This window comes from Miscanthus floridulus, chromosome 7 (assembly GCF_019320115.1).
Source record: "Miscanthus floridulus cultivar M001 chromosome 7, ASM1932011v1, whole genome shotgun sequence".
NCBI classification, from domain to species: Eukaryota; Viridiplantae; Streptophyta; class Magnoliopsida; order Poales; family Poaceae; genus Miscanthus; species Miscanthus floridulus.
The window spans coordinates 129,698,944-129,711,823 of record NC_089586.1 but is presented as its reverse complement, the minus strand read 5'-3'; the positions used below and the strand labels follow the sequence as shown (position 1 = coordinate 129,711,823).

General features: G+C 42.8%; 2 protein-coding genes and 1 long non-coding RNA gene across 6 annotated transcripts; 2 read left to right on the top strand and 1 right to left on the bottom strand.

Annotated features, from left to right (window-relative positions):
- The first annotated feature begins 242 nt into the window (after positions 1-242).
- Positions 243-6,197, top strand: LOC136464784 (uncharacterized). Of its 4 annotated transcripts, none has more exons than XM_066463739.1 (6): positions 243-369; positions 1,290-1,536; positions 1,867-2,403; positions 3,399-3,460; positions 3,563-4,133; positions 4,477-6,197. In XM_066463739.1, exons 2-6 carry the CDS (start codon positions 1,360-1,362, stop codon positions 5,752-5,754), a joined length of 2,625 nt encoding a protein of 874 aa, XP_066319836.1. In that variant the 5' UTR covers positions 243-369; positions 1,290-1,359; the 3' UTR covers positions 5,755-6,197. The 4 variants fall into 4 exon arrangements, with proteins under 4 accessions (XP_066319836.1, XP_066319833.1, XP_066319835.1 ...); XM_066463736.1 differs by having other exon boundaries at positions 1,867-2,407; positions 3,403-3,460; XM_066463738.1 differs by having other exon boundaries at positions 255-366; positions 1,867-2,407; positions 3,403-3,460.
- Positions 6,198-6,288: 91 nt separating this feature from the next.
- On the top strand, positions 6,289-9,930 carry LOC136464782 (wall-associated receptor kinase 3-like). Its single transcript, XM_066463734.1, has 3 exons — positions 6,289-7,824; positions 7,916-8,074; positions 8,435-9,930. Exons 1-3 carry the CDS (start codon positions 6,930-6,932, stop codon positions 9,541-9,543), a joined length of 2,163 nt encoding a protein of 720 aa, XP_066319831.1. The 5' UTR covers positions 6,289-6,929; the 3' UTR covers positions 9,544-9,930.
- Positions 7,934-10,516, bottom strand: LOC136464783 (uncharacterized). The gene is made up of 4 exons (XR_010761270.1): positions 10,389-10,516; positions 8,443-8,497; positions 8,309-8,374; positions 7,934-8,063 (listed from the first exon to the last, which is right to left on the bottom strand). It is a non-coding gene; the product is annotated as an uncharacterized lncRNA (long non-coding RNA).
- Positions 10,517-12,880: the final 2,364 nt, after the last annotated feature.

The window sequence follows — 12,880 nt, the reverse complement described above, 5'->3', positions numbered from 1 at the left end:
GCGGACGGCGCGCGTGGTGTGTGTGGGTGGTGTCTGAACCCGCCATCGGATTTCGAAGGTTCGGGCAGCCCAAAAACCAAAACAAAGGAACATTCCCCGGAAGCAGAAACGAACCACTCCAGGCCTCCGACTTTTCCACTTTACAAAACTACCCCTCCCCATTCTGAGGCTCTGATAGGAGCGACGAGGGGCATTTCCGTCCGTTCATCCGCCCCGGAATAAACAAACGCAGGAGGAGGAGGAGGAGCAGCACCAGCAGCAGGTTCTTGTCCCTTTCCATCCGTCCCACCACCACCACCCCCGCATCCCTTCTCCCCAGTCCGCCGCCGCGCCCCGCGCATCCGCGATCGACATGGCGAAGCTGAGGTGGTAAGCAAGGCTCCTCCGCTCATCGCTCTCCGCGTCATTCTTGGTCTGGTGCGGGATTGCTGCTTCGTCTTTTTTCTTTCTTTCTTTTGAAATGGAATGGAGGAGTGGTGGTTGGGTTTGGTTTGGTGGATTGTTTCGTTTCCTCCTGCAACTTTCTCTTTTCTGCTGTGGAAAAAGGCGCGGCCGCCTTCCTCCTCCCGTCCCCATCCGAAAATTCCGTTCTCCTCCGCTTTCTCCCGGCACCAAGCCAATTTCCCCGCGCTCCATCGCCGGCGGCGGCGGCGGGAGAGGTCTCGGTCCCCGGGACGGGCGAGGAGGGCTCGCAATCCTTTTGTTTCCCCCTCCACGCCATCCTCATTTCGTCATGCCGTGGAGTGGGGGATCCAGCCGGATGTTTTGATTTCTTAAGTTTCTTTATTTTCGTATATAAGGTAGCACTGCCTTGCCGGCATGGATTGTTCACGTGCTTGGGGACGTTCGGTTCCCTTTCTTTGTGTGACTCCATGCATTTAGTGCAGGATGTTCTGCTGGGTAGGGTAGACTATTCATCATGCCTCATTAAGTTCTTCTTCAGCGCACACACGGTTGCAGCTTGGTGCATCTCAAGTTGTTTTCACCATAGTAGTTAATTCTTGGCAGCCAATTAAACCGGCTGTGCATTTCTGTTTCATAATATGAAAAAACTGGGGATTCTGCTGAACCCCAATGCCCCAGTGACCGTCTGTGTGTATCAATGTTCATGTGCAGTTGTAATGGACACTAGCAGCCCTCCCGGGGGTGTGGGTGGGTGGGTGGGGAGGGGAATGACAGTCGCTCTTGCCTCACTTTTCTTCCCCCCTCTTAACTTTTGTTTTTTTCCTCAGCAAATTTCTATCACTGCTGGAACTTTACTCACACCTCATCACTTGTCTCTTTTGCAGTGAAAGCAGTTGAAAACATAGCCGATACAGCTGGCAAGCTTTACTTCCTTTAGCATCTGTGCTTATCAGGATGAGCACCAAGGTCATGATAACATACAAGAGGAAGCGTTGTGCCTCACATGCCCATACAGAAGACGACACAGTTCTTGATTCATCTCCTGCTGCCTCCAGCAATGTAGCTGCCAGCAGTTTACAACTTAAGTCTGAGGGCCCTGCTGAGACCGCCGTGGTAAATGAAGATAATCATGTGAGGAATCTTGCCTCTGTTACTCTTGTTGATTTGTTATTATCTTACTATATCATTTCTACCACTTGCTGTTGTTATTGTCCATGTTATGGTTACTGCTGCTCGCAGCTTTCTTGAAAGCGCAAAAGACTGCATCTGCATCTGATTTTCTTGGGCATCAAACTTGTGGTGTCGTGTAGATGCTTGTCTAAAGTTGTCAATAGCTGCATGATTTCATGAATCGTGTTCTGAAACAGATTATTTTTCATGTTTAATCCTGATCAGTCTTCTGTTTCCTCTTCCATCAGTTTTATTGTCTGACACCCATTTCTTATCTGAAAAAAATGGCAGATTACAACTAAAAAGCAGCAGCATCTCTCCATGTTGCAACAAAACATCAAAGAAGAATGTGAACCAGAGAAAGGACAGGATCAGCTATATGAATCATTACCACGGAAAAGGCAACCTGAGATTTGTTGTGCCACCATTGCCTCAACCACAGAGGCACATAGCAATAAATCACAATGCATTGATGATGCAAAGAATCAAATTCCTGTTTCAAGTTCTGTGTGTGATCTCATGCTTGCTGACGGGACGATTAATCAGATAAAAGATTCAAATATCTCTGCCCCTGTGGAAATAAATTCACCTACAGGGACGGAGATTGCTGTCGTCCCTGGCCAATGTAGGAAAAGGTTTAGTCCTCTGCTCACCTTTCGCAGGCGAGTTAAGAAGAAAACTAATTTGGATGAACCAGCAGAGGAAATTTGTTCACCGGACAACGACAAACAGTGTTCAACACTGACATGCAGCTCACCACAATCATCACTGAATGCTACACCATTGCTCAAACATACTGCTCCAAACCCTTTGGATATTGAGGATAAGGTATGTTTTTACCCTCATTTTTTCCTGTACAGCTGCATTTAAATGACATAATTCTTTTGAACATTCCTTGATATCCCTGCTTTTGTTTGGGAGGCATTTGATATAGTAATGAGGTGAAGATTGTTTAGAAAATTGTGTTGTCTTTGTTTAAAATAGCAACTTGTTGGGAGGCTTTGTTGTTGTTGTTGTTGTTGTTGTTGTTAGGTCTGTCCTTTTTTTTCCCTCTTGCTGGTTTGAGTGGTCTGTTGCTTGGGGCCATTTGATATAGTATTGATGTGTACTTCCAGCTCTGATGTACTGCTGTTAATTGTAAAGTTTTTCTGTAGGAATGGGTGTGTGCATAATTTAGTTAACTGGCAAACAATAGAAGGTAGCTAGTGCTGACATGATTTCATAATGTATGCACATCAACTTATCTTATTTCCTGTATCAGGCTTTGAATTTTGTAATCTAAGCTATGAGGTTAGCCAGATGAGTGATCTTATACACTTCTCTAAAACGCATAATGGAATAAAACTGCAATGGTACTCAGAAACAGCCTTATCACTACGAATACGTAAAGTGCCAAAAACATAAAGAAGCCCAGAATTGTGTGTCACTGTACAGAAATATTATGATGGTTAAAAGGTTTCCAACATCAACCAGGTAGTATTGTGCCTTTTTAATTTATGTTTATTACCTTATGTGTTTAAAAGTTATAACTATTTCTAGATACTATTCAGTGTAGGGAATGGGAAAAAATGATGCTGTTAAAAGATTATGCTTTTGTATGAGTGTATTAAAATATCAACAAAATAATGCACAGCCTTACCATCTTGTAGTTGTAGAATTATATTATTTTTTCTGTAGCTTCTGTCTTCCACCGATTTTTATGCACTATAGGTGCACTCACACTGCTTTTCATGTATTACTTTGGCAATAACCTATGTTGTAATTGACAATTTCCTTGCCTGGGCATTCAAAATAATCAGAAATCGCATTTAATTTATTTACAGGGAGCTACATTAAGCAATACTGGACCTTCTACACAAGCTGAACAGTCACCTGAACAAGAAAGGTATGATGAATACTTGCATTTGATAGCTCTGCTATTGTGATCTAGAACTAATATTAGTTGATTGATACACACATAAGGAATTGATACAAGTCCCTTTTGTAGTTCGCACATCGTAAAATCCTCAGTTCAACATGTGGTTCCACAGATTACTCAAGACGTAAACCAAAACATGATTTTGGAAGATGATGTAACACCAGTGTTGAACCAAAAGATGACCCTGGAAGATGATGTTACACCAATGTCAAAGTTCACTGGTGTGCAAGAGATCAGTGGGCAAGATACGCGAATGGAGGACTCGAACGGAACATCACCGAATACTATTGAAGTTCCAAAAGTTATTGATGTGCAGGGCGGACATTGTACTGGGGAAACTACTTCCCGGCAGTCTCGAAGACAAAAACTAGATGTCAGTTGGTTGAAACCAACCAATAAATCTGTGGTAGAAGATATTCCAGAATCTCAAGGTTCAACAAAAAATGTTCCAATAATTGTCTTGGATGATGATAATGATGAGAGAGGCAAGGAGCTGGAAAATTCAGAGGCTCTTGATCAAGGGCTCCATAATCAAAATAAAAGAACTTCTTTCGGGAAGATCGACCTGAACTGTACTGAATTAAGACAAGAGGAACTTCCCTGTTTGGATGACTCAACAGTTCAAAGGCTGCCAGATCAGGTGAGGATAATAGAACTACCCCTTTCATTACTTGTTTACTTGGCATTTTGCCACATTTCCAAATTCTCCATGCGCTAAATGAGATTGTTTTCTCAGTGGCGTATTTTTTTAATCTGTATTTGTTTCAAATTTTTTTATCTGAATGATATATAGCCATTAGCTTCAATCTAAATTCCTTTGCAGTTAGAGGGATGGCTTGTTTCACATACTTCATTTAATTTTGCCATTACAAGCTTGTTTTCCTTTTCTTTTGTCATATAGCATACTACACTGTAAAAGAAATCTTAACAGTGCATATGTTTGTGCCTCAGATGATGTGAAACATTTTCTTTTTTTGTTGCAGGATCTAATTGTTAATGCTCGAAAGCAAATGTCTCAACCAATTGAAAGGTTGTTTTTCACAAAGGAGAAAGATACTATCCGTGGCAAACAACAGCAGCATGAAGAAAGCTCAACCATGCATACCTCATACTCAAATTTCTTTGATCTGGGTCCACCATGGAACACTGGGAGTTTGAAGGGACCAAAAAGCTTGCCTTCAGAACTCAAGTTCAGAATAATGGACAGGGCTCCTGAATTCAGTTTAGACCTCAGCCTGGACAGTTTCACAGACAATAGTGTGGCTGCTCTGAGGAGCGATAAGTTGTTTCTTGGAGGCACCTCCCGCACATCTCATAAGTTAACCGAAAAGCTTGGCACATACTCCTACAAGAGGCAGTCGGCTCCATGGTCAGAAGAAGAGTTGGATTTTCTTTGGATCGGAGTTAGGAGATATGGCGTTAATAATTGGAATGCAATGTTGAAGGATACTCGACTACGGTTTTCAAACTCAAGAATGCCTGAGGATCTTGCTAAGCAATGGGACAAGGAGCAGAAGAAGCTTGTGGCATCTGCTCTGGGTCCTGTGCCACCTCTTCATATGGGCGAAGATTATCTTGGTAGAGCTTCATGCTCTGGATGCTCAAAGTCTGCATTTCTTGGGGCCCAAACAGACCTTTCATTGGGCGACGTCTACTTTCGCAATGCCCGTGCTTCAGAGAGAGGTCAGCATCATTCATCAAGCCTGGGTTGGCTTAACTTTCATGGAATTGATGGTGGGCCTAGAAATATGTCCCTGGGAGGCTTCCCTGGGGCTTCTTCCTCATATGGAAGAAGTGGCAGCAGGCGCAGAAGGGCATCCAAGCTCCATAAGTCATACTACGAGAACAAGTCACCTTGGTTCCAAGAACCATCAGACAGGGTGCCCCAGCTCCTTCTCACCAACCAGCAACCGATCAACAGCCTTCCCCAGTGGCTTACAAAGGATGCCGAAACTGGCACCAGTCGAATCAACCCTGAGATGTGGCTGAGCATGGTGCCAGCACCAGGGCGTTCAGCCGCAGATCCACCAAGGGGAGGCTCCTCTCTCTTTTGTGACGACATGATGCCCCATGTCCTCCCTGGAGCTTCCCTGAAGCGCGCGATGAGGAGGAATGTGGATTGGCGGTCGTTCAGCAAGAGGCTGTTCCTGTCTGGTGAGGCATTGGATCTGAACTGTGGGGCTAAAGGCACCACAGCACCCAACGGTGCCATCCCGAGCGACACCGGCGCGTCATCTGAAGAGACGGTGTCTGACAGCTGAGCCCATGCTTAACATGGGCTCTTGTTATTCCTTTGTGCCAGGCTGCAATTACATGTAGCATTCCCATTCCTATTTGATGTTGAAGCTGGTTGACAGTAAGCGATGAAAGGTGTGGTACATCTGATCAAGCTGGCATGCTCTCTGTAATGTCATGCTAGTGAATAATCGGATTGCATCTTGTATAAAGTAGTAGCAGCAGTGTATATTTTATCACCAGCACTTTGTATCCATAGTGAGGAGAGGTTCTAACAACAGGAGTCCACTCACGCATCCACGTGACCATAGGCATTGTGATTGGGGGCGCTGTGTATGTAGTGAACGGATTGCCTAGTTGCTTGTAACTGTGCTTGGGATGGCCTAATATGCATATTGGGCTCATGCTGATTCAAATCCTGTTGGGTAATGTTATTTTCATGCTTAAGCATGGGCAGTTTTCATGAGTATATATTTTTTTCTGTTTCTTCAGTTGTCATCTTTTTTTTTTTTTTTTTTTGTTTTATTTGCCGCTGGGCCGGCCGGCCGGATGGAGTATTGGTGTTGCCTTCCAGATCGAACAAATACTCCGTAACAGCATATAGTACACCCGGACAAACCATGGAATGCATTGTAATCTCTTTTGTTGGTTCTAATATACCCAAATGGAACAGGCCAATGACAGTATGACATCATCTTGGTCTTGGATTATGCTGACCGAGTGCAAAGGTAGGCAGCCAGGGCGCCAGGCTACCAACTGGTGAACTAGCAAATGCATTAGTCTACTACTTGATGACAGCACTAGAGTCTAGAACTTACAGAGCTACCTCATTGTTGTCACCCTCAACAACACCACACCAGGGCAGGCAATCAGCCAATCACCATCGTATATTATGTACAATACATTTGTCCAAGATTCATAATTGAGAACCAACATAGCCGTCTAGCATCACAATCCAAAAACCAAGCATTATCGATGACGGCCAACTCGAAGTCGACAGACAACAGGTAAGTTGGCTTGGGTTGGCCCTTCTCCTTGGCGGGAAGCAAGACCTCTAGGCACCAATGCAGAATATGTAATGGCCTGCAGCAGCATATCATCTCTTCTCTTCGTATCCACCAGCTCTCCACCCCTCTGCACCAATGTAATGGGCATTCCAGATGAAACCAAATGAGCTCAACAGATACATAGCAAGGGAGATATGAGAGAGCCAGCCATGCCCTGGCGTTCACCACCATGGCTGCTCTTGCTCGCCACCATGCTGAGCACCACGCGCCTGCTGGCACTTGCCGGAGGGATGGCACGTCCCGGATGCCAAGAAAGATGTGGCAACCTGAGCATCCCCTACCCTTTCGGCATCGGTCCTGGCTGCTTTCGCAGCGGCTTTGAGGTCAGATGCGACAACGACGCCGGAAGAGCCTACCTGGGTGGCGAAGGCAGTAACGTCTGGGCCTTTGATATCTTTCTGCTGCAAGGGGAGGCTCGAGTACACAAGCATCTGACGTGGGACTGCTACAATGACACTGGCATCACTGACTTCGCTAGATCTCCCACGGATCTAGCGTCTTATTACCAGATATCACATACCAAGAATAAGTTCACGGCGATTGGGTGTGACACCATCGCGTTCATCCAAGGTGAAAATGCAAACTCTTACACCAGCGGATGCATGTCGTTTTGCAGCAGCAATGCAAGCGTCGACACCAGCGGGCAGTGCACCGGCATGGGTTGTTGCCAGACATCAATCCCGGCAAACCTCACCTACTTCAACACCACCTTCTCAACAAGGCGGAGTACAAGCGTGCTGGAGTTCAACCCATGCAGTTATGCCTTCGTGATTGAGACCCAGCAGTTCAGGTTTGATGTCTCTGACCTTGCAGGCCACCATTTTGCTGACAAGTACATTGATGGCGTGCCTCTTGTGCTTAACTGGGTTGTTGGGGAAGAATCATGTGATGAAGCAAAGAAAAATATGTCATCCTATGCATGTCTTAGCAAGAACAGCGAGTGCATCCCTTCAGTCAATGGCCCAGGGTATCTCTGCAACTGTTCCAGTGGCTATGGGGGGAATCCATATCTGGAAGAAGGCTGCCAAGGTAAGCAACAACCAGCCTTCAATTCCTCTGGTTCAAATAATATGCCAGGTTGATTTAATGAGCATCCTTGTTTTCCTGGTTACATTAACAGACATCGATGAATGTGCCTTTCCTGAGCAGTATCTTTGCCTTGGCCAATGCACTAACACAATAGGAAGCTACAGCTGCACATGTCCAAAGGGAACTCGGAGCACTGATGCGAGTATGATAAATTGTGCTCCTTATCAGGATCCTACAGACTATAAAGATGGTGTTAGGTAAATCCTTATCTAGTTGTCTGTATATATCATAAATAGCAACTATATGTCAATACTGATGCTCATGGAGACACAAAACTGCAGTTGTGCTATAGTTCAACTAAGGTTGAATCAAAATTAGTTTACTTAAGTACAATCAATGGTCCAATTCACTATTAGTAATAATTTAAATGTTCTGTACAGTTATGCTTATTTATTCGTGCACAATACTAAGAAAATGCCAATACCTTGTTTCATGTGATTTTCCCCCTTCAACCAATGCAAAATAACAGGAGCCAGTGCTGTATTACAACCTGTAATGTCAATAGATCAATATTTTCTCCTTTCTTTGGTTATTGATCTTATTTTCATAGAAAAATACCTGGTGACTGTAGGTATCTCTATCAGCACAGTCTTTCTCCTTGTTTGCATTTTCCCTGTGATCATTCAATATCAAAAGAGAGAGCTCATCAAAGAAAAGGATGGTTTCTTCAAGCAAAATGGCGGATTTATTTTACTTGAAAAAATGCGATCAAGACGAGTAGATACAGTAAGAGTATTCTCAAAAGAAGAATTAGAGAATGCAACCAACAATTTCGATAAGAGAAGAGAACTGGGAAGAGGGGGACATGGCACGGTCTACAGAGGGATTATGAAGGATAACAAAGTTGTAGCCATAAAGCGCTCCAAAGTTTGCAACACAAACCAGGAAGATGAATTTGTGCAGGAAATCATCATACTTTCTCAAATAAACCACAGGAATGTGGTCAGGCTTCTAGGCTGTTGTTTCGAAGTGGAAGTTCCCATGTTGGTCTATGAATTCATCCCAAATAGCACTCTCTTCCAGTTGGTCCACAGTGAAGGGTCATCCATCTCATTGGATGACAGACTAAGAATAGCCCTAGAATCCGCAGAAGCGCTGGCATATCTCCATTCATCTGCATTCCCACCCATAATACATGGAGATGTAAAATCTTCAAACATTCTCCTAGATGACAACTACACAGCAAAAGTGACTGATTTTGGTGCATCACACATGCTTGCAAAGAATGAGACCCAATTTATGACAATGGTCCAAGGAACTCTTGGCTATCTAGATCCTGAATATCTACAGGAACGGCAGCTAACAGAAAAGAGTGATGTTTATAGTTTCGGGGTTGTCATATTGGAGCTAATCACAAGGAAGACTGCAATATATTCTGAGGATTCCAGTGAACGGAAGGGGCTTGCATCATCTTTTATGATGGCAACGAAGGAGACCAAGCTTCAAGATATGCTGGACAAGAGCATAATAGGGGTAGGGATGGAACCACTTCAAGCGATTTCTGAACTCGCAAAGAAATGCCTCAGCATGAAGGGGGACGAGCGTCCACAGATGACCAAAGTTTTTGAGCGGCTTAAAGTAATAAGAAGAACCTGGCAAGAAAAGCTGACAGCACCATGTTGTGGAAACAGAAAGTCTATATGCAAAACCTTCCTCTAATTGCCCTTCCAGCAATGCACAATATGGAAGCATCGGCATAGAGTTGGAGCATGGCAGATGAATCGAAAGCAGCAACTGAGTTTGAGTTTTATACTCCGATGTTTCGTAATGGACAATTGCACCCATTACTTGTAAGAATGCTAGATAAAAACATCATTAAACAGCAGCGTGTTTCTGAGTTTCAGTTCTATACTCCAATGTTTTGAAATGGAGAATATACACCCACTACTTGTAAGAATGCTTGATAATCGGGCACAGCAGTTACTTGTAAGAATGTTTTGTAATGGAGGATATACACCCACTATCATCATTGTAAGAATATGCTTTTACCCCCTACTTTTACGGGGTGTAACTTGTAAGAAAAGAGAATTTGCTTATTCTTTTCCTTTGAGCTTATCTCGAGGAATTAAGGACTAGCATGAGATCCAAAATAGGAACCGTTTCAATGAATAAGCGAAGCAAGACACCACGCCACAAGTAGTTATGATTCACATCCGCACAGCAGCAGTAGCATATCTCTCCAATATAATGTAGCCAACAAAAACAAGGACGCGCCTACAGACCAAAGCCATGAGCCATCATAGATCGTATGGTTCTAGTATAGCATAGTAGCATTATAATTTCTACTCATGAAGGGCACATCAGCGGGGACAAGGACAACCGCATAGATCCCTGGATCTGTAAACGAAGCAATCGAATCCAAATTTTGGAACTCCTAAACGATCGAACCGAACTGAAATCTGGAGCCCCCTAACCAGGACGGAAGCACAGACATGAAGCTCTCAAGGCGCCAGACGGTACAGGGAGAGACGACGCATACCCAACAACAGGCAATGCAAGCATACCTCGGACGCGTCGCGAGTGGGGGACTCCTCGCCGGCGACGGCTCAACGCGCCACCGCCGCTGCGCGCAGAAGCCTTCGCCAATCGCCAGCATGGAGGCGACGGCAAGCGAGGGAGAGAAGAGATGGCCTGGGCCCAAATTTGTGTGTGGGCCGAATAGAGAAAGTGGACCGGTTACCAAATCTGAGACATGCGTTGGGCTGAACCTTTCACTTCTATTAGGCCATGTTCCGTTATACTTCATCCGTTCTAAATTATAAGTCATTACACGAATATTAGAGAGTCAAAGCATCTTAAGTTTGACTAAAATCATAGAGAAAATTATAAAGATTTATAACATCAAATATGTATTACTATGAAAATATAATTAATGAAGAATCCAGTGATACTTAGTTGCTATCATAAATATTATTATCTTATCATATAAATTTGGTCAAACTTGAGGTACTTTGACTCTCCAAGATTCTTGGAATGACTTATAATTTAGAATGGAGGGAGTACCCCATTCCATGGGGGTTAGAGGGGATTGGGAGGGATTTTGACTTTCTAGGGATTTAAACCACCTCAATCCCCTTCAATCCTCTTGGATTTATTTGCGACCGAACATGGCCATAAGGGGGAAGGTCTTTTGACCGCCCAACTCTTATCGAAGCTCTGTTTACTCTCTTATAAACCAAAAATTGCGTTTTTTAATCCCTCTAGACTTTTGAAACCGGTTGAAATCGTTTCCTTGGTATTAGTTTCGATGCATCAGCCGTGAGGGAGGTAGTTTGAACTACATTGATATTTCAATGAAGACAAATAGGCTTTATTAAAAAATTATAGAAATTTTATTTTCAAAAAAATAAAAAATACTTTTTCTAGAAAAGTTACACAATTTAAACACTAAAATTTGATTTGATCTTAGAAAACTCATATAAAACTTGTTTTAGATCAAAAAGTGAAAACCAGCTTTCTATGAATCTTTTAGGATTAAATCATATTTTGGCATTTTTGTTGCATTTTAGAAAACATTTGGATAATTTTATTGATATTTTTTTGACAAAGTCTATTTGATCCTTGAACTATCAACGTAGTCCGATTTACCTCTCTTGCGGGCGCAACTGATGTGGTGCCACGTCGCATAAAACCAATATCAAAACCCACTAGGATGAGCGGTGTGGCACCCCATCACATAAAACCAATATCAAAACCCACTAGAGAGCAATGCCAATCGGTTTCAAAAGTTGTGGGAGATAAAGTGAACTTTGATGAAAGTTAAGAGAGGTCAAAGGACGTTTTCTCTTTTAAAATTTTTTGCTCCAATCCCAAAAGGATCCTTTATTAGTCCTCCCTGCCCTTGTACAAGGAAAAAAATCTCTATAAAAAAGTATAAATTTACGTGTGCGTCACCTTGTGCAACCAGGAAAAAGTATAAAAAGGGTTCACGTAGCCGCCCACATTGTTTTCCCTAGGTTTGCGAGTGATTTTCTAAATGGTATTTTTTCAAAACAAGAGCATCCAAACCAAGTAGAAATTGTCTCTAAAGAAAAAAATATATCCTTTTTAGTCAGGTTTTGTGCGATTAATAGCCACGAGGCCCATAACCACAAACAAAAAAAATGTTTCACTTCACGGGAAAATTAGAACCAGCAGGGATAGACCCAGAAGTGGGCTAGGCCTCGGGCTCAACCCCTACCTTCTTTCCTCATTCTGCACGCAAAAGATGAGAGCCACTTACTTTCAGGCTGTACGTAGTCTATATATATGTCTGCCTCTTGCAAATTAGGCTACCAAATACTCATTTGTATTTATCCATGTTTATTTTGCAATAATACTTATCCTTGCATGTTTATTGCCGTCTCCACGTAGATACACTCTGTGGATTGAACACCGTCAGATTAGGGCTTTATGTTAGTCTCAGTAGAGATTTCATGTCTCAGTTTCTAAGACTTTTGTGTGGTGTCGGAGACAGTGTGAACTGGTTTTATCTCTATAAAACTCATTTTACTCTCATAAAACTTTGATAATATCTCTCTTCATTAATATTGTGCCATGTAACCAGGGGCATAGATAAGGGGAAAGGGAGCCCCCTAAGGTTGCTTAGTATATACTAGGACTTCTCATTAGTTGTACTAATCTTAAAAATTACAGGTAAAAGTCTTTCCGACTAAGGTAACAAAAGTCTAATTAGGAATAAAATATGTCTCCTTATTGTGTTTTTCTCAAGTTTTATATATATTGATTGTATAATTTTTTGTGGCTAGATAAAATAAACATGATGACAATTGTAACAATGTCCCTTTTTATCTTCTGTTTAGACAATTAGCACTTGTCCAAGATGAAGAAAAAGAAAAAGACTAGAGATGGTTTATAATTTTTTAAGCCAACATCAAGGCCAATAATTCTTTAAGCTGATATTAATGTATGACACTGGTATCTAAAAAAAAAGTTGTTGATACTTAACGGACCGCCATCTTCCTCTGTATCTGAATCCTGGCTCCGCCCCTGCATG

Bases quoted from the DNA above. Each gene is read 5' to 3' on its own strand.
- LOC136464784 (XM_066463739.1), top strand. From the start codon at position 1,360: ATGAGCACCAAGGTCATGATAACATACAAGAGGAAGCGTTGTGCCTCA. The intron at 1,537-1,866 runs GTGAGGAATCTT...AAAAAATGGCAG, and splicing joins TGGTAAATGAAGATAATCAT to ATTACAACTAAAAAGCAGCA. The intron at 3,461-3,562 runs GTATGATGAATA...TCCCTTTTGTAG, and splicing joins CAGTCACCTGAACAAGAAAG to TTCGCACATCGTAAAATCCT.
- LOC136464782 (XM_066463734.1), top strand. From the start codon at position 6,930: ATGAGAGAGCCAGCCATGCCCTGGCGTTCACCACCATGGCTGCTCTTG. The intron at 7,825-7,915 runs GTAAGCAACAAC...TTACATTAACAG, and splicing joins TCTGGAAGAAGGCTGCCAAG to ACATCGATGAATGTGCCTTT. The intron at 8,075-8,434 runs GTGTTAGGTAAA...TTATTTTCATAG, and splicing joins TCCTACAGACTATAAAGATG to AAAAATACCTGGTGACTGTA.